At 34.2% G+C, this 27,156-nt stretch overlaps 1 protein-coding gene across 4 annotated transcripts in view; it reads right to left on the bottom strand.

The window, feature by feature from the left end:
• METTL15 (methyltransferase like 15) overlaps positions 1–27,156 on the bottom strand; it is a 241,580-nt gene that overhangs the window by 135,466 nt on the left and 78,958 nt on the right. For all 4 annotated transcript variants that reach the window (XR_004680688.1, XM_035012480.1, XM_035012479.1 and 1 more), the window contains exon 3: positions 19,534–19,670. Coding sequence is in view for 3 of the 4 variants with exons in the window: in XM_035012480.1 (XP_034868371.1) it covers positions 19,534–19,670 (137 nt within the window). In the remaining variant the exon portion in view is untranslated. The remainder of the gene's footprint in view (positions 1–19,533; positions 19,671–27,156) is intronic.

Here is a 27,156-nt window from a genome sequence, read left to right as displayed (position 1 = left end):
GCTATCTACAGCTTTTTGTGTGTCAATTCTACCTCAATAAAGTAGTTTGTAAAAAAAAAAAAATACATTCTGCATCCTAAAATCAGATACAAAGGAGTATTCTTGATACACAATGTTCATTTTTGGTATTCACATTCATTGCATTTGATAATACACATATAAATTTTACAACACTAAAAATAAAACCACACTCATGATACCAGATGTGATTTCTTGATATGAGAAATTTAGATTTTTATTAGGGGTATAATAAGAAATAAAGACTAATTTTGGTTTCCACTTCAATTCTTTGCATATAGGTAGATAACTTTTTGAAATTCCAAGCTTAGACTAGTTCTTATTCTATTTTTCTCCATGATGTGTATGCTGCTACCTTAATAAGGGAAAAATATGGGTCAAGCCCTGTTAGATATTCAGAGTGTAGGTGGAAATCCTTTGACGAGCTTTCTGGGGATGCCTCTAACATGGGAATTGCTGTTGAGATTCCAGGGGAAAAGGATAAAATTCTGTCAGTAGCAATATCTCTTACAAATAAACCCTTTCACACCCACTAAAAAGAAGGTTAGAAAGGTGCCTGAAATCTAGCAATTAACCAATATCATTGCAAAATTTTAGTGCAGAAAGTCCTACGCTGAGCCTGCACACTGTACACAATATGTTCCTTTTAATATACCTGCTTATATGAAAAATAATTCTTCAAGATACAAAATAAGTAAGGATGTTAATACAAAAAGTATTTTCTAAATTATTCTGTGCATCCTGATATCTTTATTACATGATTATTATTATTTTTTTTTTTAAGATTTTATTTATTTATTTGAGACAGAGAGAATGAGAGAGAGAGCACATGAGAGGCGGGAGGGTCAGAGGGAGAAGCAGGCTCCCTGCCGAGCAGGGAGCCCGATGCGGGACTCGATCCAGGGACTCCAGGATCATGACCTGAGCCGAAGGCAGTCGCTTAACCAACTGAGCTACCCAGGCGCCCCTATTACATGATTATTTAATGTCATGTAGTACTGACCTTTTTTCCTTTAAAAGAAATTATTAATTTTATCTTAGGAATTTGACATCCTAAATCTGAATTTTTCAATTTCAGTGAAAGGAAAACAGACTAGCATTACTAGAAAAGGGAATAAAATTTCTTAGAACATATCTAAACACCTTTTTGTAATGGGAATATATATATTTCCATATCGGTTCCCTGGATGTGCAGGACTTCAAATGGAAACAGAAGTGATAACTAGTTTCTCCATAGTAAAACGTAGTTAAGGGCTCTTAGGTCATCGTAAAGTATATCCAATCAGAGTCTATCTCCTAATATTTCTTAGTAAGTATTTAGTGAGTAGATGAATCTGCACTTAGCCATTTAATTCTCCATAGAACCTAGATCTAGAATAGCATTATTTCAAACAGTGGTTTGGAGATTTAGAAGGGTTCTATTTACACTGTGAAATGGTAAGCAAGATAAACTCAGCAAATTATATCTAATTTTGACTTTTACATATTTGATACAGATAATGGAAAATCATCACCCATTCATTTCTCCATCCATCCATATTAATCAAGTACTTATGCGATCTACTACAGAATTTGGAAGATACAAAGTCAGGTACGATAGAAACATATTTTAAGGAGCCTATAATATATGGAAGTAAACCAAGAGAATAGCGTTAAGAACTTGGACAAAAGTTGCATGGGGTATGATGGTGAACAAAAAAGGGACATTAAATCAAACTGGGAGAGTCACCGGTGAGCTCCCAGAGGCCATAGTGCTTAGTCTTGAAAGATAAGCAGGATAAATAATGCTCCAGGTAAATGAACAGCATGTAGACCTGAAGTATGACACAACATGATGAGTTTATGTAAAAGTAGTTTAGTATTTCACAGAGGGTATGAAGAAACTGGTATGGAGTCATAGGACATGAGTCTACAGAAAAGACAGAGGCCAAATCCTCAGTAGCCCCTCATGGTAAGCCAGAAAGTTTAACTTTACCTGAAAAGCTATGGTTCATCAGTGAAAAACAGTAAGAATTTTACCATGGAGTAAAGCCTACTATATATAAGTATTACTTGAATAGCTCATTTAACTTGATCTAGTTATTACAGACATTTTACTTGTCCCTATGAAGTATCCATAATATGTTATGTAATGAGTAGTCCTCCTTTTCATAAATATTTGCAGTAATGGTATTTTATTTAAATAACATAGAATCAGTTCTTCCATGATATGAAAGCTTATTTCTGGGGCCCTGGGTGGCTCAGTCGGTTGAATGCCCAACTCTTGGTTTCAACTCAGGTCATGATCTCAGGGTCGTGGGATCAAGTCCCACGTAGGGCTCTGCACTCAGCAGGGAGTCTACTTGAGATTCTCTCTCTGTCCTTCTCCCTTTGCCCCTCCCCCTGAGCGTGTGTGCTCTCTAAAAATAAATAAATAAATAAATCTTTTTAAAAACCGGTTTATTTCTGTAATATCTAATACTTCTGGGTCCTGACCCTCTTTGCTCTCTATTGTAAACACCTATTTAATATCTGTCACTCTTGATAAAGTAGGAAGGGATTATATTGCTCTTTTTATCCAGCTGTATTCCCAGAATGTGGTTTAATATCTGCCCCAAAATAGGGTTTCTTGAAGTTCATTAAATGAATAACAAATAATACTAAGGAAAATAATAGATATTCCAAAAATAATTCAAATTTGGACTTAGAATACATTTGGTATTTTCCCTTCCAAGAGATTTATCTAACTGATCTCATTATTGGTTTACCTGTCTATGTATTAGATAATGAACCCTCTCATGGTACAGAGACTTTATCTTGGGGTTTCTGAGCATTCCCCATGCCAAGCCGATTTCCTTATACTCAGCAGGCACTAAAATGAATGTTGAATTGTGTATTAAATTTAGATTGCATTCTCTCAGGAAACAAGAATAAAATACAAAAGTAGATAATCTAATCTAGCAGCTGTTTGTCTCAGTTTTACTTTAAATATCAGACAAAAGTGGGGGTGTAGAGAACAGGAGAATTATACATAAATTATAGCAAACTTATTTTGATTTAATTAGTTTATGATGTTAGAGAAAATACAACTATTGTTTTCATTCTTTTAATATCTCAGAAGTCCAAACATAAAGGGTTTTACTAAAATTTTCTCATATGTAATAAAATATGTCTCTAAATATGTATTATTTACCCAAGATAAAATAAATGAAGTCTTTCTAGGTATAGTCATTCTTGTGCTGAACAAGCTGCTATTCTCATCCTGGTACCATATGGATATGTTCAAATGACGTAGGCAATAAAAATGGATTATCTTAAGTTTGTGAAGAGGTAATTCATTTTCTCATAGTTATCATAACATGAAATAGGATTTGCATTTCAAATATACATGTTGACTTCCATGAATCAGCTTTGTAAACCTTTAAGTCAAATATTCTAAGTGAAGAAATTAATCCATAAGACCACTTGGGAATGGGTGTTAATTATACAGACCTAGAGTTAAGTTTGTAATGTCAGAAAACAAAAACCAAAGATTTTATTTGAAATAAACACTTGCAGACTTTGTCTCTCCATGCCAGTAATGAGCTAAATAATAAACAATAAGAACTTAAATCTAAAAGTAATGAAGAGGACTCAGGAAACAGCCTCTCAGAATTTTCAGGTTTCAGAACAAGAAGGGACTAAAAATTAAAGGCTGGAAAACCTTAACCTTCTTAAATGAGGAAAAAGTAGCTTTTGGGAAGGCAGCAGCATATGAATATAGAAGGAGAGAGCCAAAGGACAGAGATTGTTATTGTTTGATGGCATTCATTATTTTAGCCTGAAGCCAAGAATTGATAAGAGAAATCACAATCAATAAAAAGTGAGTCTGGGGGGCTGGAGGTAAAAAGAAAGATCATGATACAGCTCAGTGAAGCAGTGTTTGGAACTGTGACATAGTCTTCAGTATTTACACTGATAATGAGTCTGTAATAAAAGACAGATTCCAGACACTGCAAGGTGAGGAAAGCTGGATGAGTGTCCCACACCTGAAATCTTAGACCAACTCTGATCTGTGCATGTTAAGGAACCAAGCAGGCAAAGACAGGAAATAAAAGCCAGTCATCATCTTCATATACACCAAAGAAACTTGCCATACTCTGTAATGGCAATAATTATTAGTATAATTATATATTATCTTATATAACAGTTATAACAAAGCAACAATAGCTAACATTTATTAAATAATTTTAAGCTAAACAATTTAATTGCATAATTTTATTTAATCCTCATAACACACCATGAGGTATAAATAGTACCTCATTTTAGGGATGAAATAAACTTCAGAAAGTTTAGGTCACTTATCTAAAAAGCAGAAATAAGACTCCAAACCAGGACTGATTGATTCCAAAATCTAGACTCTTTCTCCACCAGTGGAGATGGACATTTGTCATAAGTCAAATCCACATGAGACCACAGAAGGAGGATCCAGAGATAAAGAAGGGTCACAGACCTTGTAAATCTGTAGTTTCTGGTAAGAAAAAAATAGCACATCCAAGCAGGGATAACTAGAAAAAGTTTAATGAAGAGACTATTTACAAAAGTATGAGTAGGTTAAGTAGAGTCAAAAGGGATATGAGAAGCAGCCTGAGCTAAGAGGTGAAAAGGCAAGGACAAGGAGTGACAAGTGAAATCCCAAAGAGCCAGAGATGCATCTGTTAAGAGCCCTATGAACAGTGATCTCTGAAGAGGAGTGTGGCCACTGCTGACGCACACTCTGACCTCACTCTTCTCTGCCCTCTCATTTCCTGCCAGTGCCTCCCATTTGCTGACCTCAACCAAAAGCTAGACAAGGAAGCTTGTTGATAAATCCATAAAAAAGTTATCTTCTGGGATTCAATGTGGACAAGGGTGGAGGGAGAGTCTAGGGACAGATGGAGATTATCCAGTACACCTGATAAGAATTCAGAAGATTAAGGGTTGCCTTAAAAAATGGAGAAAAGCAATTCATTTAGTCAACTTAGGATAAGGTACCTTTCTCAGCCTGTTCATCATCCCTTCTTCAGGGTACTCTTCTAGTTCCAAGTCAGAAGAAAAGTTAACTTTCTGTCATACTTTATAAGTGTTTTGATTAGAGACATCATACTTTATCTCTTATTTTGAAACATTATTCCTTTCTTCGGAGTCAGTGTCTAATATCTTATATCCTATCTCATTCATGGCAATACAGTTGGGCAAAGTACAGGTTAAGGGATGGTAGTTTTCAGGGGTTCTAATTCTCTAGGCAAATTGGGCTTTCCAAACAACAGGATCCTAAAACATTTAACTGCCCTCCATACCACTGGTTTCTTTTTGTGTGAACCATAAACAAACCCTTGTTAGCTTCCATATATATTTCAAGCACAGAGCCAGGTTCTAGGGATATGGATATGCATTAGAGTTTCTGTCTTGAGTGAATATTTAGTACACAATGTGAATATGTGGAATGTAGCCACAGAGGAACGTTTTCAAAAAATTTTAATCAAGATACATAGTCAAAAATATGGTTTCACTGCAATCCCATATACAAAAATACAATATGTATTTAAATAGGTAATGGGGATTAAGAAGTGCATTTGTCGTGATGAGCACTGGGTGATGTATGGAATTGTTGAATCACTATCATGTACTCCCAAAACTAATATTACACTGTATGTTAACTAACTGGAATTAAAATAAAAATTTTAAAATAAAAAAATACAATATGTGTATATGTATGTGTATATATATACACACACAAATATATCAATACATATACATACATATTTCATTGAAAACAATACTTAAATTTAACTTCATGTGATATACTGTATTTCCTATTCTTTTCTATTCCATTCCATAAATGTTGATCAAGACCCAATAAAAAGACTTCATGACTCACTAAAAGGATATACTAAACAGTGTTCTAAGTCTAATCCTTACCACATTCCTAGGAGGTAGGTACTATTATTATCCCCATCTTAAAGCTGAGGAAACTGAGGGAAAGGGAGGTTAAGCAATGTATCCAAGGTTTTACAGCAAGTAAACGGCAGAGCTGGAATTCAAAAAAAGCAGCATGTTTCAGAGCTCTGTGGTGAAAAAGGAAAAAAAGGAGGTCAGCTATTAAAGTTGCCAAGTCTTGAGGTAGAACTGAAAGACCCTTACTGCTGATTAGACACAAGGGGTGAGGGAAAAGTAATGGTTAAGTAGAACTAGTGCCTGGGTTCATTCACCCAATAAAAATGTATGTTTCCCAGGTGGTGCTGTTCCCTTAGAGAGGAAAAATAAGAGGTGGGACAGATTCTGGAGGAAAGCTAATTACTGAAAGTCTTCTGTGAGAATGCAAATACTCTGTAGGACTTGGGAACATGCAGGATTGAATTTACTCATTCTTTGTCTTCTACCCGATATTGGCCAAGTCAGATGAGTGGGAATTCTTGAACACTCTTTTAAAATTTAATATCACAATATTAACTTAAATTTCACCTATAAGCATGCGACATAATTTTACCTTGGAATGAAGTCTTTTAATCTCTTAGAATCCCATTAAAATGGGAAGCCACGGACCATCAGAGCAAAGTACAATTTCTAATAAGATGATCAGAGAAAGGAAATCTTCAAGGCCCAGCCGCTACCATAGAGTGGAAATGCCTAGCTTTTTAACTGTTCTCACTAATTCTTTTCTGATTTTACCCATATTTTTCAGGCAGAATAATCTGTTAAAAATGCAAATGTGATCATGTCAGTTTCCTGTTTCAGCACGTTGGTACCTTCCCATCACTCTTAAAGTCCAAAATCCTTAACAAGGCGTTGTATGATCTGGCTCTAGTTTATCTCTCTCTCCACTCCACCTCTCTCTCATCCATTCACACTGTTCATTTTATAGTCCCTTCACTGACATTCTCTTTCCCACTAAAGATCTTTGAATATTCTGTTCTCTCTACTATAAATGCTCACTCTTGCTCCATCATCCCTCCCTCTTCACCTGGCTAACAGTCACTCATCCTTCAGGTCCTGTCTTAAATTCACGTACTCAGGTAAGTTTCTAGATATTCTAGACTAGACTAGAACATACTGCTCCTAGAACATACTGTAGTCATTCTTGGCCATAATCGCAACTGCAATTAAATAACAGTGAAATTATCTTTTCCTATCTATTTTCCGTTTACATCTTGAGCTCTGTGAAGGCATGGACTATGTCCTCATTCCCCCTGGAACCACGAGAACAGCCAGACTGCTCCAAAACTACTATGTACAATACATGTTTTCACAAGCTTTGGAACTAAATGTTTAGTATACCAGAAATGGCGCTTAATCTTATCTGTACATTAAAATCTCCTCTGGAACTTTTAAAAGCCCCCCAGGTTATATTTATATTTATATATTTATATATATAAGTTATATATTAAATATAACTATAATAATATATATTCTGTCTTGAGTGACTATTTAGTACACAATGTGAATATGTGGAATGTAGTGGGGCAAATATAAGATCTCATTTTAGTAATGATTATACTGCCAAAAATAGTGAAAATGGTAACAGACCATCAGCAATAGTTCAAAATGGTCTAGTTAATTTTTCCAAGTTGCTTTTTTTATGCTTGTTTATATTTATAAAAATTCTTTCACTTTGACGGTGCATAGCAGAACTGACCTCCTATAGTTAGTAAGATTAATAACAGCTGGGTCTCGTATCTAAATCTAAATCTTAGGTGGATAGGGCTGTTTAAGATAGTGTATTACTTTACATGATTTTTACACTGGCCCTGCAGACAAAATGCCCAGGTATGAATATTGGCTCTGCTAGAGGATATGACTAAATTACTTTTAGTATATTCTTCTATATTGCAGAGTGGTAGAAAGAACGAACACAAGCAGCAAGCCCGAAGCCATGAGGTCTAGATTTGCCTTTGCCCTTTGCCTTTGCACTGGTTTCCTGTGTGAATTTAACCAAAAATAAGAAATGGTGACTTAAAAGGAAGAAAAGATAAATGGTAAACTGCAAGTGCCACAGAACAGACTATACAACTTAGAAGAAATATTATGGGTAATTTAGAATAGATCATGTCATACAAGTAAATATACTTGCAACTTACCCAATTTTTTAAAAGATCTTTATTTGAGAGAGAGAGAGAGAGAGAGAAAGGATGAGCAGAAGGGAGAGAGGGAGAGAGACAGAATCTCAAGCAGACTCCACGCTAAGCAATGAACCCTACACGGGGCTTGATGCCACGACCCCAAGATCATGACCTGAGCCGAAACCGAGAGTTGGATGCTTAACCAACTGAGCCACCCAGGCATCCCTGTAACGCTCCATTTAATGACCATGGAACAAACTTTAATTCAAAAAATGAAGGCCAGCTATTGATACCTATTTAATCTTCTCTGAAAGCAAACAAAACAATGGATGTTCAAATTAGTATTAACTAAAAATGTTCCTCAAAAATGGAGCAGAATTCAGGAAAAATATCTCTTCTTACCAAAGGTAAGACTAGAGTCTGATTCAAGGCAGTGGAAACACTCAGTTAAAAAGTTAAGAATGTTCCATTCATACCCATTGCCTTGGAAACACAAAAAAAACCCTGAAGGGATTATTTAAACTGTGTAGACAGGAATACTCTGAGGCTAATTGGACCATTTTACCCTGCCACTTCTTCATATCCAGGCAGAAATACCTTTATTATTACACCTATTTAGGAATTACAATTCATATAATGTAATAATATCAAGGGCAGAAATGAATAGGTTCTGTCAACAGGTACCCTAGATATGAAGAATCTCTCTAGAATGGGAAGACTGGAAAACCCACAGAAATAATAGATTATGGGAGCAGTAGCTTTTATGAACTGTGTTCTCCAGCAAGAATAAGAAAATAGAATCCTCTTCCTATTGGCAGATCCTAGGAAAGGACTGCAAAATGTTTAAGTATTTGTAGTGAGACCACGTACCTCAAGTAATTTTCTAGCTTAAAATCTGAAGTGAAGATTCTAGCTCCACATAATGGAACAATGAGCAGGTAAAAAAAAAAAAACCCTATGCAAACAGTAAAAACTACACACATAAATACATGACCAAGATGAGGCCTATGAAAAGATCCTGGAAGAGAAAAGGAAAACTTTGTACTCAAGATAAAGACCAAAAGCATACTTTTGAAAGATTTGTTACGGGGCACCTTGGTGGCTCAGTCGTTAAGCATCTGCCTTCGGCTCAGGTCATGATCCCAGGGTCCTGGGATCGAGCTCCGCATCAGGCTCTGCATCGGGCTGCTTGCTCCACAGGAAGCCTGCTTCTCCCTCTACCACTCCCCCTGCTTGTGTTCCCTCTCTCTCTGTGCTTCCCTCTGTCAAATAAATAAATAAAATCTTTAAAAAAAGAAAAAGATTTGTTACAAAACACAGAATTGGATTCCATAAATTTCAATAAAAGTCTGCTGACTATTAAATAAGACATAAAAATGAGATGACAAAACGAGAGGAAATAAAAAGGAATTGGCAGAAAAGATGAGATCAACCAATTAAATATGGTTACAGGGAAAGATAATTTCTAACACCTGAATTAAAACTTGAACAAGAGTCAATTAAAATCACAATCAACACTGTAGAAACCCAAATCTGTAACAGAGAATAACCGTGAGGAGATTTCCTAGATTACCGAGGCAAAGGAAAAGTAGCAGAAAACACTGAGAGGAGATTAAGGTCATGCAGACAGATAATACAACTCCAACCAACAAATAAGAAGTGCTCAAAGGTTAGAAAGTGGAAAATAAGTGGGGTCTAACTAACACAATAACTCCTTCGTAGAGAAAAGATCTGATCCACAGGCCAAAACTGTTCAGAGTACACGGAAAATTAATGAAAAGAGACCAATTAGTAATATCTCTTAGTGGAAATTTGTGAATATCAATAATCGTCAAGAAATATTTCTAGTAAGCATCCAGCCTGGTGGGGAGAATGAGAAACACTACCTCAGAGGGGAAAAAAGAAACTGAGTTGACCTCAGACTTCTCCACAACACTACATGTCAGAAGAAAAATAATAATACCCATAAAATGCCCAAAATGCTATACTAAATCAAACTATTACCCATGTATGAAAGCATGAATAACACAGTCTCTGTAGACAAAGGCAAAGATGTTTCCCCTTTTCATATTTCTAGCAAAACTACTTAAAGATGTAATCACTTGACTGAGATAGGAGCCTACATGAACTCAAAATAGGACTTGTTGCATAAAACGGCTAGTAGTGGGGTGCCTGGGTGGCTCAGTCTATTAAGTGCTGGACTCTTAGTTTCAACTCAGGTCCTGATCTCATGGGCCCTGAGATCAAGCCCCCTTGGGGGGTTACCAGCTCATCAGAAGTCTGCTTGGATATTCTTTCCCTCTGCCCCTCCCCGCACTTGTGCACACATATACGCATACTCTCTCTTTTCCTCTCCCAAATAGATCAATAAATCTTAAAAAAAAAAAAAAAAAAAAAGGCTAGTGGAGTGCAATGAAATAAACGGATTGAAGTATAAATAATTATTTTAGATATGACGCCAAACAGTGCAAATGTTAATAATTACCACAGTAGATATTAATGAATAAATCCAAGATAATACTTTAAAAGACAAGCAGTGGGATAGGAAAAAAAAGTAAAATAAAAATGGGAATATTATTTTCTTCTGTATACTTAACAAAAAAAATTGTTTAAATATGTTTAATCTTAAAAAAACACTAATATCAGGGTCCCTTGGGTAGCTCAGTTAGTTAAGCATCTGCCTTCAGCTCCGATCATGATCTCAGGGTCCTGGGATGGAGCCGGAGAGTCTTTTTTCCTCTCCCTTTGCACCTCCCCCTGACTCATGCTCTCTCTTTCTCTCTCACTCTCTCTCTCTCAAATAAATAAAATCTTAAAAAAAAAAACAAACACTAACATCAGCTAGTAGTAAATGAAAAAATAAAAGGTATGTCATCAAAATTGGTAGAGAAAAGGGAAACTAAGTAAGTACGCAGGGACAAAATAAATTTTAAAAGCCAAAGAAAATTTCAATAAACCACAAAAATAGAAAAATATTAAACACGGTGACATAGAAAGAGTGCAAGCATATCCTGAATTAATTATCCTTTTACAGAAAACATACTCAGATTTGTTTACAAAAAATACATCTGGTATTCGTTGTTTACAGAAAGGCATCTAAAATAATATAGCATAGAAAGATTTAAAATAGCAGTAATATGGACATGGATAAGACAATAGTAGAGTTAGAATTCTTGTAAATTAAGTAATAATTACATGAAAGAAATACTCCACAACCAACCAAATTATTCTTAAGACAATTTAATGAAATATAAATGTGATAATAAAAAGAAGTAATTATATATATTAATCTGCATGTATTAATATACCTGATAATGTATAAGTAGAATCAAAATTTATAAAATATATACTTATGCATATTGAATGCATAAACATATATAACCAAAATGATTAGGAAAGAAATATACCAAACAACACTGGTGCAGGGATTAAGTGTTATTTTAATTTTCTTCTCAGGCTTTTCTGTATTTTATTATTTTAATCAAGAAAATATATTAAGGGGTGCCTGGGTGGCTCAGTCGGTTAAGCATCCAACTCTTGATTTCAGCTCAGGTCATGATCTCAGAGTGCTGGAATAGAGCCCAGTGTTGAGCTCCGCTCCTAGCGGGGAGTCTGCTTGGGGATTCATTCTCTCCCTTTCCCTCTGCCCTTCCCCCAGCTTGCACATGTGTCCTCATTCTCTCCCTCTCTCTGAGATAAATAAATATTTTTTTAAAAAGGAAAGAAAAAAGAAAATATTAATGAGAAACACAGAATACTGTAATAAATGAAAAAATGTATCACGCTTCTGGATTGGGATGCAGAATAAATATGTCAATTCTTTCTATATTAATTATATTAATATAACTGATCAAAATGTTTAAACTTGACCAATATATTCTAACACTTTAGAAGTATAAAAAGCAAAAATACCCAAGAAAGTACAAACAAGAAATAGTACATATAATGAAATATTGATAATTAAGATGGGATGAAATAACACAAAATCATCACTATTGATAAAGGTGATGGAATTATAAGTTTAATTTTTTCTTTATAGTTTTCTGTATATTATAAATTTATTCCAAAGAGCTCTCTACTTTTATAAACTGTTGAAAATAATAGTTTTATATTTTTTATAATCTTAAAATCATAGTCAAATGATAGAATCAATTATGATTTTTATTTTTTTCCTCATATATGTCTATAGTCTCCAAACTCAGTATAGGGAGCACATTTTATTCCCGAATTTAGAAAAAATATATTTTTTAAAAAACTGTCTTCCAACATCCATCTTCCACTGTGGCAAAAGTACTGCTCCAATTTAAATGTGTTTTCTCTCTTACAGTCTTCAGAGGCAACAGGGGAAAGTTTCAGTTTTCAAACAACATGTCATCTTTTTTGAAAGACCTAAAATGGGTTAGTGTAAAATTCAGCCTTCCTATGAATTTCTTAGTTTTCCATGAAAATGTTAGTTTCTATTTTTGACTTCATTTTGAGAGTCAAGAACACAGAATTTTTCAGAAGCATAAGCTCCTCTTTGACAACAGCAAAATAAATAAATGAAAGAAAGAAATTAGTATATTTCCTCAAAAGACACAATGAAATGACAAAATGTTTCCTTTATTGTGCACCTTACTACAAGTTGTAATTACACATGTATTTTTAAGAAGATAATCATCCAATCCGTCCATTCTTCCAACCAACCATCCATCTATCCATCATCCCCAGAAATAATCCCTAGGCCAAATTTGTGTTTTTCTATCTCATGTATATTCTTATACTACAACTACATATGTAGGTATTCATAAATAATATACAGCACTGCTTGGCATTTTCTTTCCATATTATGCAGAGATGTACAATCTCTGGGTTTGTCTTTTTTCAGCAGTTTTCCCTTTCTCCATACCTCCCTCCACAACTAATTCCTTCTTTCTCAAGTTCTCCATGATTATATATACAAACAATGCATATACAAAGTCTGTGATAACTCTAAAGATATGCTTCCTTAGATATTGATTCTTTTACTTAGATGAGATAGATTCTAAGCATGTTATGTATTTTCTCAATAGTAAAAGATGCTCATGAGAAATGGATGAATATCCTTTTCCCCATATCCTCACTTTCAAAATTATTCTGTCTCTCCAGTCTGATAAATGTAAAGCATTAACCATTATTATTTTCATTTCATTTCCCTCATCACTGCTATTGATGTTGAGCATCTTTTCATACCTTAATCTTCTACAAATGACCCTTCCATACTTTTTGCTCATTTTCCAAATTGGATTTTGTTGTGTTATCAATTTTGGAAGAATTCTTCCTACATGATAAATATTGATGGGGTTCCAGTCATGCTACCTCAAAATACAGCACCTTGGACTACTGAATATTTTAAACTGAAGGAATTTGAGAAACAGCACATAAAGGAAGAACTTGCTGAGCCTCTCCTGAAGCAGGTCATCAGACCCAATGTGAGAGATGCCCTCCTATATGCAGAGGAAAGAAGCCTTGTTATCTCTCAAGATAAAGGGAAGAAGAATTTGAATGAATGGGGCTTGCTAAGTTTCCCACAGCTTACTACATTTAGCTCATAACATTTGTCCTATCATACTTTTCCATAACTTTCCACTCTTCATCAAACCTAATATAGAAATAATCAGGCGTAACCATGTTTTAGGGTCTTCACTTCCTTATGGAGGCTTCTATGTCACATAAAACTTAAATAAATGTGTATGCATTTTCTCTTGTGCATCTGCTCCAGCTGAGAACTTAGGAGGGTAGAGGAAAACAGTATTTTCCTTCCCTAGAATGTCAATCCTGTTCCTATTCCCTATGTTACTAATATTTCTTTTTCCAAATTAACTGTTTGGAAAATATACCATATTATTCTTGGCATATACTTCTAAAATTTTATAAAATATTAGATATTTCTAATATTTAATTTTATATATTTGTGATTTGTAGTCTTGATTAAGAAACTTTCTTACACTTAGATTTTCTATATAATCCCTTCAATTTTCTTATAAAATTTTTTTTCAATTTTTCATATATTTTTACTCTATCTGGAAGTTATTTTTGAATCTGACTGAAAATAGGGGTCCATTTTATGTTCTTCAAGTTCAATGAGCATTGTACCAACACCATTTATTTAAGAATGCATTATTTTCTCAAAGAATTGAAATATCTTCACCTTCCATTAAATTATTTTATAGTATAGTATATATCTATTATATTGTTGAATCTGTATCTGGATTCTGTCTTCCACTAATCTACTTTTCTCGTGCCAGTATTATACTGATATAATTATAGTGATTTTACAGTATGATCTGACATCTGGTAAGGCAAGTTTCCCCTCACTTTTTTATTTCCCCCAAAAGATCTTGTCACTCCCCCAGCCATATATATTTAACATCATATTATATAAATTAATGAACAAGCATACATCAGTTAAAGTTAAATCAATTAAGATAATTCCTGGAAGTACATTAAATTTGAGAATTGACCTTTTTTTATAATATTAATTTGTACTACACCAAAACAAATGTTTTCTCTTCTGTTTGATCTTGTATGTCCTTTAATAAAATTATAAAGTTTTATTTTTTTTTAATTTGAAACTGTGCCTTTCTTGTTAAATTTACTACTAAATACTCTATATAGTGTTAGGTACTTTTTTGAGAATGGATTTTTTTTCATATTTCCCTTTTCAAGTATTTACTTGAGTATATTTTTTAAATTTCTATCTAACCATCTTATTGTATCATCTTATTAATTCTACAAGTCTTTTGGTCAAATCATCACAAGAAGAATATTTTAACCAGTTTCTTACTTCTATATGCCAGAACTTCCAAAAATACTGATTGTAATATTTATAGAAGCTAATCCATATTTACATCCTGATTTTGACTTAAATTGCTATAGTATTTCACCTTTTGGGAAAATAATTACTGTTTGTCCTTCGATAATAGTATATTTTACATTTAAGTAGTTTACTTATATTCCTGTTTAACATAGAGATTTTAATAAGAATAGCTAGCTGATTATAGTCATGCTTATCAATCTGTCATTGATTGGCTGTCTGACCTGGAGGCATCTCTGTATTCTTTAGGTATTATTAGGTATTATTCTTTTAATTAGGCCATAGGTATTATTCTTTTAACTAAATGATACATGAATTAGATACGCTAGTATTTCCTTTTGAATTTTGCATTTATATTCTTCAGTGAGGTTAGACTTTTTTTTTTCTTTTACACTACTTCTAGCAGGATTAAGTATAAAACTATGCTAGATTCAATATAAAGTGAACTGAAAAAGCTTTACATATTTACCGGAAGAATGAAGCGGGGGAAATCGGAGGGGTAGATGAACCATGAGAGACGATGGACTTTGAAAAACAAACTGAGGGTTCTAGAGGGGAGGGGGGTGGGAGGATGGGTTAGCCTGGTGATGGGTATTGAGGAGGGCACATTCTGCATGGAGCACTGGGTGTTATGCACAAACAATGAATCATGGAACACTTCATCTAAAACTAATGATGTAATGTATGGGGATTAACATAAGAATAAAAAAATAATAATAAAAAATTAAAAAAATTAAAAAAAAGAATAGCATAAAAGACAATGCTCTTCCCTATTTTTTATTTTTTTTTTAAAGATTTTATTTATTTATTTGACAGAGAGAGACACAGCGAGAGAGGGAACACAGGCAGGGGGAGTGGGAGAGGGAGAAACAGGCTTCCCGCCGAGCAGGGAGCCCAATGCGGGGCTCGATCCCAGGACCCTGGGATCATGACCTGAGCCGAAGGCAGACGCTTAATGACTGAGCCACCCAGGTGCCCCACTCTTCCCTATTTTTTAAAAGCTAGGTAACAATTACAAATCTAGTCATGGTGCATTGTTCTATGTACTCTAATTACCTTTCTTATCTCTTTTCTGGTAATGGCCTATTAAAGTTTTATAATTATTCAATTTTAATAATTTATATTTCCTAAGACATTATTCATTTCATTGAGGTTTCACATGTTACCACAGAATTATGGTTGTATTATCTTATGATTAACTTATCTTGTGTCTATAGCTGGTGTCCTCTTCAATCTTGATCATATGTTTTTGATCATTTTTTTCCCTTAATAATCAGGCTGTAAAGGAATTTTGCTATTTTCAAAGAATAATCACTTGGAACTTCTTTATTCTTTCTTCTTTTCAGTTTCTTTGATTCTGGTTTTTATCCATATTAATCCTTTCTTCTTGCCTTATTTTGATTATTCTATTGTTCCTTAACTAATTTATTATACTTGGCAAAGAATTATCTTACCGAGGAACTAAAAAAAGTTTCAATAAGATTTGAGTCAAGGTAGTATAAAACTTAATAAAATGAGGTTATTAGGCTTGAAAAAGAAGAACAAAGCCAAAGGAATCATCATCTCATATTTCAAGATATAGTACAAAGCTACAGTAATAAAAAGAGTATGGTACTGGCACAAAAATAGACACATATAGCCCACTGGAACAGAACAGAGACTCCAGAAATAAACCCATGATTATCTGGTCAATTATCTATCACATAGGAGGTAAAAAAAACACCATGAGGGAAAGACAGTCTTTTCAATAAATGGTATTGGGAAAACTGGACAGCTGTGTGCCAAAAATGAAACTGGACCACTACCCACAAAAATAAATTCAAGGTAGATTAAAGACCTAAATGTGAGACCTAAAACCATAAGCCTCCTAAAAGAAAACAAAGGCAGGAATCTCTTAGACATTCACCTTAGCAACATATTTATTATGGATATGTCTCCTCAGGCAAGGGAAACAAAAGCAAAAATAAACTATTGGGACTGCATCAAAGAGATAAGAACTAAAAGCTTTTGCCAGCAAAGGAATTCACCAACAAAACAAAAAGGCAACCTCCTGAATGAGAGAAGACATTTGCAAATGATATATCCAATAAGGGGTTAATATCCAAAATACATAAAGTACTTATAAAACCAAAAAACCAAAAAACCAAACAATCCAATTTAAAAATGGGCAGAAGACCTGAAAAGATATTTTTCTACAGAAGACATACAGAGGGCTAACAGACACATGAAAAGATGTTCAACATCACTAATCATCAGAGAAATGAAAATCAAAACCACAATGAGATATCACCTCACAGAAGTCAGAATGGCTAGTATCAAAATGACAAAAAATAATAAGTGTTGGGGAGGATGTGGAGAAAGAGAATGCTCCTGTACTCTTGGTGGGAACGTAAATTGGTGCAACCACTGTGGAAAACAGTATGCAATTCCTCAAAAAATTAAAAATAGAAATACCATACAATATAGTAATTCCATGGCTGACTATTTACTCAGAACAAAAACTAATTTCAAAAGATATATGCACCTCTATGTTTACTGCATTATTTACAATAGCAAAGATATGGAAGCAACCCAAGTGTCCACTGATAGATGAATAAAGATATACATACAATGGACTATTACTCAGCCATAAAAAAGAATGAAATCTTGCCATTTGTGACAACATGGATGGAACCAGAGGGTATTAATGCCGAGTGGAATAAGTGAGACAGATAAAGACAAATATATGATTTCATTTATGCGAGGAATCTGAAAGTTAAAAAAAAAAAAATGAACAAACAAAAACAGACTCTTAAAAACAAAGAACAAACTAGTGGTTGCCAGAGGAAAGATGGGTGGGAGGACGGGTGAAGTCAGTGAAGGGGACTAAGAGGTACAAACTTTCAGTTATAAAATAAATAAGTGATAGAGATGAAAAGTACAGCATAGGGAATAGAGTCAATAATATTGTAATAAGGCTGTATTGTGATAGATGTTGACTATACTTAACCATGATAAGCATTGAGTAATGTGTAGAAATGTTGTGTACACCTGAAACTATAAAACATAGTATGTCACCTACACTTCAATTAAAAAAATACTATTATTAGGTGATGGGGAGAATACATGTCCCAGCTTTATCTCTATTTAGTCATATATGCCTTTTAGCAAATCATTTAACCTAAGCTCATGGTTTCTACAACTCTAAACTGAAGAGAGAATACTGTCTCAAGATTCCTGTTAGATAACAAATTACATCTGATAAAATTGATAAAATTTTAAGTTCCTTCTGAGAAAAGGAGTCTATTTGAAGGAATAAGAGACCTTGGAAAAACTGAACTGGAACTCATTGCCTTTAGAAATAATATCATCTAAGAAAATCCAGTTTTTCTATGACAGTGAAATATAATGGAGACTTATACTCATTCTATAAACACTCAGGTCATAATCAGGTGAACTCCTAAGATGTTTCACAAACATGAATGCCCTAGTAGTACAAGAGCTTCTTAAAGAAGATGCATCTTAGTTACATTGCAGAATGACAAGAGACAGGTTTAAAAAAAAAAAAAAAAGTATCACATCATCATACCATATCCTCATATTTTTCTTAGAATAACCTGGGGTCAAATGGATTTCAGGCATTCCTACTGAACCCTCTGATGTTGCAAACAAAAACCTAGGTGTATTTAGTTAATTTTTATTGGGAGAATTAATCACACTGATAGATTTGCAAAGTGTTTGGGACCTGAGAGGTTGAAAAAGACTATTCTAGATTAGTAATTCAACTTCCTATCCTTAGTCTGTGATTAAACTTTTCAATGGTCATAATTTTGCTACTTCACCAAACAGACCTTTTCACTATTGGACAGTTACAACTAGCAAAAAACTCTCGCTTACATCAAGTCAAAATCTGCCTCTAAAATTCTCATCTATTTTCTTGGTTTCAGTCGCTGAAGCATGAGAGAACAATTCCTTATTCCTGAAAATAGCCCTTTACATATTTGTAGGTAGTCAACTTAGCTCCAAGACATTTTCCTTTTTCAGAATGATAACTTTTTAGTAACATAGCATAATTCACTAATCCAAAATTTTCTCTAAAGGAAGATGATTTAACAACTCATGAAGACAGTATTTTATATTTTTAAAAAGCTCCACAGTGAAAGCTCACCTAATTCTTGACTGAGGGATAGATTGCTCTAAACTTACTTGTGAATTTCAAAAAGAATTCAGAGACAAGAACTGCATTACACTGATGTATGTGAACTAGTGAATTCTGCAGAATTCTCACATACTTATTTGCTTCAGTAAATTCTTGGAAACTGTAACTCATAAATTATTTAAAAATTATTTTTTAAACTATTGTCAAAATACTACTCATGGATGGATTTCAACCCATCTTCAAATTTTAGCCATAAGTCATTTTTGTATTTATTTTTATGATTCAGAAAGGATAAAGGCAGTAATATCATTTTTAAGTGGTACTAAAAACAATATTTACATTAATTCTTTCAGGGGGAAAAAGGGAGAAAATATTAACAAAGTGAAGTATAACAACATACAAGGGAGAACAAATTCCAAAATGGTAAACCAAGCTGTATAAAACTCAGCACCAAAATTCAATAACTATACAAGAGAATTACTTACGGATACAATTCTGAAAGCTGTTCAGCTATTGCATAAGCTGTTGGGTCTCTGTCTAAGGCATACAGAGTAATATCTGACTCCTTCTGTAGAATGGCTCTTGTATGTCCTCCTGAACCAAATGTCATATCTAGAAAAGTCTAGCCAACACAAAAAAAGAAAATTAGTACCTAGCATGAACAAAACATTCTTGCTAGCTACCTTAATTTCTAGAAGCACATATTGATTTTCAGAGCTGATAGCAATTGGAAAAACAATTAAAATTGTTTGCCTAGAGTTCAATCTGTTATACATGAGACCTGGATCAATTACGAGTGACCAGCCTGAAAGAAATGGTCAGAGTATCAGTAAAATGATAATCTCTGGCATAGGCTGGCCAATTCAAGACAAATTTACATTTTCCTCCAAAGGTCAAACTGGCCACAGTGTTATGCTGCTTGCTTTTTTAATGCTTTCCAGCACCTGGCTGATGATAGTATTTCCAACAATTTCTCATTATTTGGAGATAGCTTATAATTAGTATGGCTCACTTTATCTCGATTTCTCTAAATGCTTTATATGACACATGAAGATATTCAAGAATACAAAGAAAGAAGGAGAGAGAGAGAGGGAGAGAGAGAGAGGGAAAAAGAATGAATATACCTAACAATAAATAGTCACAGGACAAATCCTTAAAAATCTAAACTGGAAAAGGCTCAAGGCTTAAGTCAAAACAACTAGGGTAAATTCTAGGTTTGTCACAAAGTAGCTATCTATCTTTGGGAAAGACACTTAAAATTCCAGTGTTTTTAGATTTCCCAGGCTTTGAAAAGAAAAAGAAAGTCAGAAGAAAAGAAGATACCATCAATACCTACCTAATTGGTAAGGTGACATATAATTACTCATATAAACCAAGACACTTTTGAGAATATAACATCTGCCAGTAATAATTTTGCCAGGACAACAGGTTATGATGTACAGAGGTGGCTATTTTTCATGTCTAGATCATTCTAGGGAAACAGTAAAGCTAATTGGATTTGAATCTACTTCTTGGCTCTTTTATTGGGCCACACTATAAAGAAAATAGGTCTCAGTCGGGCAAGAAACCAGACCTGGACCATTAGAAACATACTTGTGAAAAAGTTAATTGATTGTGGTTGATTGGGAAGTAAACACACTCTCAGTGTAGATTAATGTGTCCTTTCAATAAGCTTCACTGGCTTTATGAAAATAAAAATAATCATTCCAATAATATTGAATGCTATGAAAAATAACATATACCATAGAGCAAACTATCAACAATATTTAAACATACAACTTTTTTAAAGTTAATGCATACATTGTACAAGAAGACAAATTCCTGAAATGGATTTGAACATTTCCCTACCCTGAGGCTACAACTTATTTACAGGAGAGTGGTCAGAAACAAGACACAAGTATGCTTTGATTTTTTGCTACCAGCTACCATGCTGAGTCCCATCCTCTGATCAAGTCCTCAAAAAAGTTAGCCTGCTATTTGAAGAATAACATGGAGGAAATCTTCTGATCAAAACTGAAAAGAGGAGGGATATAAATTATGAGAGAGATGTAAATGTGCTGAAAACATGCAACACTGCTTTTTAACATGTATGTTAATACAACTCAAACTTGCACTTCTGTCATTGTTGGCACAAAAGACATGGCTATACACTCTTTTCAACACTATAAATGATAATGTTAAAAGAACACTTGAATTTCTTATTATTTTTCTTTTTAAGTAGCCCATCATGAGGCTCGAACTCATGACCCCCAGATCACAACCTGAGCTGAGATTGAGTCAGACACTTAACCGACTGAGCCACCCAGGCCCCATTCATATTACTTGCATGGTTATTAGGAGTACATACTTATAATCTCAAGATCGAATAATTTCCTTTCTCAGTCTGTATACTTATTTTATGTATCTATGAATAGGTAAAAATCTCCCACCTTACCATACCTCAGTCTTAAAATTGCTAGGGGTTTATTTAGCATAATTTAAACAAAGAACTTCTCCAAGGCAAAAGTATAAATTACTTTCTTGTTATGCCCCAATATCAAGTCTTGCTATAATCCTACACTTAAACTGAGAGTATAGCAAATAAAACAATTTGCATATGGTTACCTTATCCCAAGCCAGGAAAGTCCCAATCAATAATTAAAAAGAAAAAAACCTCATCATTAAAAATATTCTGGAAAATGTAAGATGATTATAATTTACATGATTATTTTTTAATATATCACGATTATGCCCTTGGAGATGTACTGACAATCAAGGAAGTTTCCATAGGAAAAAAAAATAATTATTACCAGTCAAGTGTAACACAAAGCAAAATGGGAGACATGGGATTTATAAAACTACAAGTGAACCCCATCATATGTCCTAGCTCAATAGGTTATTGAAGCCATCAACTAGAATTTTGAAAATTCTAATATACATTGCTCATCAATGTAGGTCTTGTGAATCAACCAGCACTACAACTGAAAAGGGAGCCAATTAGTCTCTCCCTTTTCCTGGGTCATTAACTTGATATAAGACCACATTTTTAAATTTGTACAAGCTGACGATAAAATAAGACTGAACAAATGCACAAGAACAAATAAATCTGAGTGTCACAAAACAATGCTTCTATGGGTCTCATCTGCATGTATGTGTATATGTTATGTTCCAAACATACATGGAACTCTCTCTTTAAAATTACCTGATACAATTTATCTAAAACATGAAACCCATATTTGATACCAAGAATTTATTCTGACAATGTCACTTCTCACCTGTACAATCCTGACCAAATTATTTTAACTCTCTGAGCCTCAACTGTTTCATCTAAGAAAAGGGGATAAAATGTACCAATTTACTTCACAGAGATATATAAAAATTATCTTATTTCTTCCTTACAACCACAAAGTAGGTGTTATCAGATTTATACATATACAGAAACAAAAATTACACTAAGCTAGTAAGTGGCAAATGCAGGAACTGAATGAATACAGATATACCTGGCTCTCTTCTGCATTAAATCAACAAAGTTTATATTAGCCCAATACCTTATAGTTTATCGAGCATTTACGTTTTCGTACTTGGTCTAACAAAAGTTCTGTAAGTATGGACAAGTGGCATCATCCCCATTTTTGCAAGTACAAAACTCAGGTGCAGAGAGATAAGGTGACTTGATTAAGATCCTATTACTAGCAAGTGAGGGAAAGAGAACTCTAAACCATGTGTCACCAACTCTAATTTTGTGCCTTTTCTGAAAAAAATAAAAAGAGAAGAAGGGAGGAGCGAGCAAAAGAAAGAAAGAAAAAAGTGGATGGCATAGAAAGAATCATGGCAGAAATAGCTTTACAAAAATTATACAAGAAAACTTCAGTTTTTTTATAGACTACTCATTCCCACTGGAATTGCGGCTCTCAGAAACCACGTCTTTGTGTAGCTGGACAACTCGAGATATGTGTTTCTCTCTTTTTTTCTTTCTTTCCTCCCTCCTTCTATTTCAAGCAGGAGTCTAGATATTTAGAGCTTTAGAATGTATGTTCCTTGAGGATTTTTGCATGACACAAAGAAAAAAGGTATCTTTCCTATCATCTGGAGACAAACACTTTTCTATCAGTTAATATTAAAGAAAAAAAAAAAGGCTCAGAAAGAATGCTAGTTATCCTGGGTAGGTTAGTGTCTTTAAGGAAAAGAGAGATAGATCTCACTGAAATTGGGTGGAAGAGAGATGGAAATGATGAACAAATTCCAAGAAGGTACAGAACTAATGAAATGACTGACAGATAATAAGATCTCAAAGCAGCTGTCTGTATGAGGAACTGAAGGAGGGTGGACGCTCAACACAGGGTTCCCAGAGCTACCAGAGATTTCCATACCCCTCTTTGGCACAGAAGCAGAACTTTTGGTCCTAGAGGGCCTTTATTACAACAAAAGGCATCTCAGGGTGAACTAAGGGTGGTATGAGATGAGTAATACCTCAGGGCCTCTGCATAGCTCATGTGGGGTAAAAGAGGAATGACTGAGATTGATAAAGAAAAAATACACATTTGAGGGAAGATTCATAACTACAATTCTCCAACTCTGCCTCCACCTTAACAGCATCAGGGCACAGTAGTAGATGCTTAGTAAATATTTAGTGATGTGATATGAAAACAGAGCTCAGCTTCCCAAGGTAACTATGATAAAGATAGCAATACTCTACTGTGCATATGAATTTAGAAATACTCCTCAAGATACAAGACTCATTATCATAAGACCACATAAAATAGTCACAGGACATCCAACTTTTAGGAGTCATTTAACATCAATATATTCCTAATATTACAAGTTGTTTCATTAATGAAAAGAACTTTTTCAGAACATTAATGATGATCTGATATTAATAGTATTATGCAACTCTAATGCACCATGTTCTTATTTGTTGATCAGAATCCTTTACATTTGAAATAAGAAAATGAACATTTCTTATTTTAGGTAGCTCTTTTAATCAAATACAGCTAATTGACATTTTACCCCCATGGTCTTCTAAATATAGAAATGGTTAGGTTCTACCTTGTACCATGATGAGTCACACTTGCATAGTTGAGCTACAGCTGTGAATCTGATAATGAACAGGGTTCAGATGCAGAATTTCAGAGCTTCAAGGGACATAACACACTATTTATTCCATGTCCTCATTTTACTTATGAGGAGACCAAGGCCCAAAAAGGTAGCTAGTTGAGGGCAGAGCTAATACTAAAACATAAATCCTATGTTCTTTCTACTTCATCTCATAATATTCCTCCACTGAAATTATATAATCACACTGAAATAACCAATCATTCTTTGAAAAAGATTTTTTTTTTTTTTCTTAATGAAAATAAATATATCTGTGGGAACTCTGCACTGTAAGCCTCCAACACAGTTGAAAACAATCACTGCCCTACCATTCTAAATTGTTTTATGACTTTATGGCGATAAATCTGTTGGCTTCAATTCCAAAGACAATTATGTTGTATATGTGGCCTCAGATAAATATCCACCCATTATGTATAATAGCAACTGGTGATGACAGACTTCTTGACAGGTTACAGTTTTCAAACTGACCTTGAAACTAAAAGCAAAAAATTAAAATACTAAAATCATAGACCCATGGGTAGTTAGAGCTAGAAGGACCCACAGAAATAATCCAATTTAATTCCATTAACATATATTGCTCTCTTTCTGGAGTATACTTAGCACTACTTTTATAGCTCTCAGATATGATATCCTTTAAGACCTAACTAAGGCTGCTCTCTGAAGGAGGAACTGACAGAAATCAAGGGATTTACCCAAGATCATCCTGTACAGACTAGACAGTTAAATGATTTATTTTCCCCAATCCACAGTTCTAATCATCGAAATTTTCACACTGGAACAACACTGTTAAAATTGGACATGAAAACATTTTTAGCCATGAACAGCACGAGGGCAGATCTTTCAATTTCATTTTCCTAATGTTGATTAGTCATTTCCAATCTGTGCAAGATTTTTAATAGTAAGTTCTCATCTGAATTTGGAAACAATATGGCCTGATTTCACTGAAAAATTTCTTCCTATGAATATTTCCTTTTCTGGCAATTACTAATTTTGAATATTTAGAATTGAAGTGTTTTTGAAAGGATTTTGGAAAACTTCACCTATTTGCAACAGGTTTCATTTTGAAATACTAAAATGTCTGAAGCATATACTTAACCTTCTGGATTTTTTTTCAGGAGGTAAATTAAAATATATGGCATTAATTAATAATCTGTATATTTACTGAACATTCTGTACAGATAAGGTCCTAAGAGGTAATACCTCTTGAGATATTAAGTGATGGTCCTTCCATTTTGGTGAGGGAATTAGACATGCACACAAATAATTCCTAGTAAAAAGAAATCAGCAATATAAGAAAAACATATAACATTTTATAAGGAGTGAAAAAACATGTATTTCAATCAGTAGTGAGACCGACAAAATTGGAGTAGGTTACAAATCAGCTGGGCCGTCAAGGCTGGGCAGAAGTCAGAGAGCACCCTTTCTTCTCACTCTTCCATATTTACCAAATTCAATTAGTTACAGAGTCCTGTTGATTTTACATAAATATGCCTTAAATTTCTCCACTCCCATTTTAAATTCAGGCCCCCTTTTTTCTTTGCTGTGCTATTTCACTAGGTTCACATTCATATCCGTACCTCAATCTGACTTCTAATTCTTCTTGCTACACTGTTAAAAGGGTATCTTTCTGAAATAAAATTGTAGCATGTGACATTCCTACCCTCAGAAGCTCTCCAAAGCTACATGACAGAGTCTAAATTTCTAGCATAATGAATAATATTCTTCAGATTCTGGCCTCTGCATTTCTGTCTAACATTATCTCCCACTCCTCACACACGAATTATACAATATATTCTGTAGCCATACGGTTATAAAATATCATAAAAGCACATACAATTATCAAACATGCTAAACTGTCTCATGTCTTCTCTACCTTTTTGCCTGTTTCATCTCTCTCAAATTGTATTCTCAAACAATTATGAGAATTCTGATATGTGCACAGCTCTATTCTTAGAGTGAGAAATACAAGAGTAGAATGAAATAGACATGGCCCTTGCTCTCACATAGTTTTCAGCTGGAGGCCTTAGTATCTTTAATATATTGTTCTTTCTTTCTAGAATACTCTTCTGGAAGATGCCCTAAACATTTGTGTCCCGGATGCCAAACAATGCATGACACAGAATATAATCAATAAATATCTACTGAATAAATAAAAACAAAGAGAATTAAATCTTAGGAAAGGATATGTTATGTAGAGGGAGAGCAAGTTTGACTGGAATGCAGGATATATTACAAGAAGAGAGAAAAGGGAGAAAACAGAAACAAGAAGAAATTAAAAACCTTCATGTATGTGCCAGATACTATTATTCGTTATGATATGTTCCCTGCATCCACCCTAGAAGTAGCCCTATGTGACAAACTAGGAAATAATGCTGGAAGGTAGTGTGAAGTCAACTTGTGGAAGTCCTGAAAGGTCGAGGTAAGTAATTTGCATCGTATCTGCTAGATAATGAACAGCTTTAAAGACTTAAAATATACTTAAAACACTTAAAAAATAATGTAACTGCCAAGAGTATTAGATGGATGGTAGGTTGTGAGACTACTGTGGTGACTTAGTATAGAGCAAGCACCCAGGTACGAGGACACAAAGCCTGAACTGCCAGTAGGAATGGAGAGCAATAATGACAATAACAATGTATAATACACTTACTGAAAGCTGCACCAAAAATGGTGCCAAACATCTGCTCTGCGTCATTCATTCATTTTATACATAGGCAGAAACACACACACACTCACCCACATTCAGTTAAGTGAATAGGATTCTCAAAACCACACCTTGAATAAGTTACTATTATTATTACTATTTTACAGAAGAGAAATGGGAGATTTAAGAGAGACGGTTCAGTGAATTGTCTGAGGTGCAGCTAATGAATGTTGGAGACAGATTTCAAAAACAATTTTGTCTCCTGAGCCTGTACTCCTAACTACTTAGCTTTTCTGTAGAGGGAGAATAGACTAAGTAGATGCAGTGAGTGGAGAAGTGAGAAATAAGAAACGACTACAAAGCATGCTATCTG

Source organism: Mirounga leonina, unplaced genomic scaffold (genome assembly GCF_011800145.1).
Source record: "Mirounga leonina isolate KUSES-001 unplaced genomic scaffold, KU_Mleo_1.0 Mir_166, whole genome shotgun sequence".
Lineage (NCBI taxonomy): Eukaryota > Metazoa > Chordata > Mammalia > Carnivora > Phocidae > Mirounga > Mirounga leonina.
This window is presented reverse-complemented; position numbering and strand designations above follow the sequence as displayed.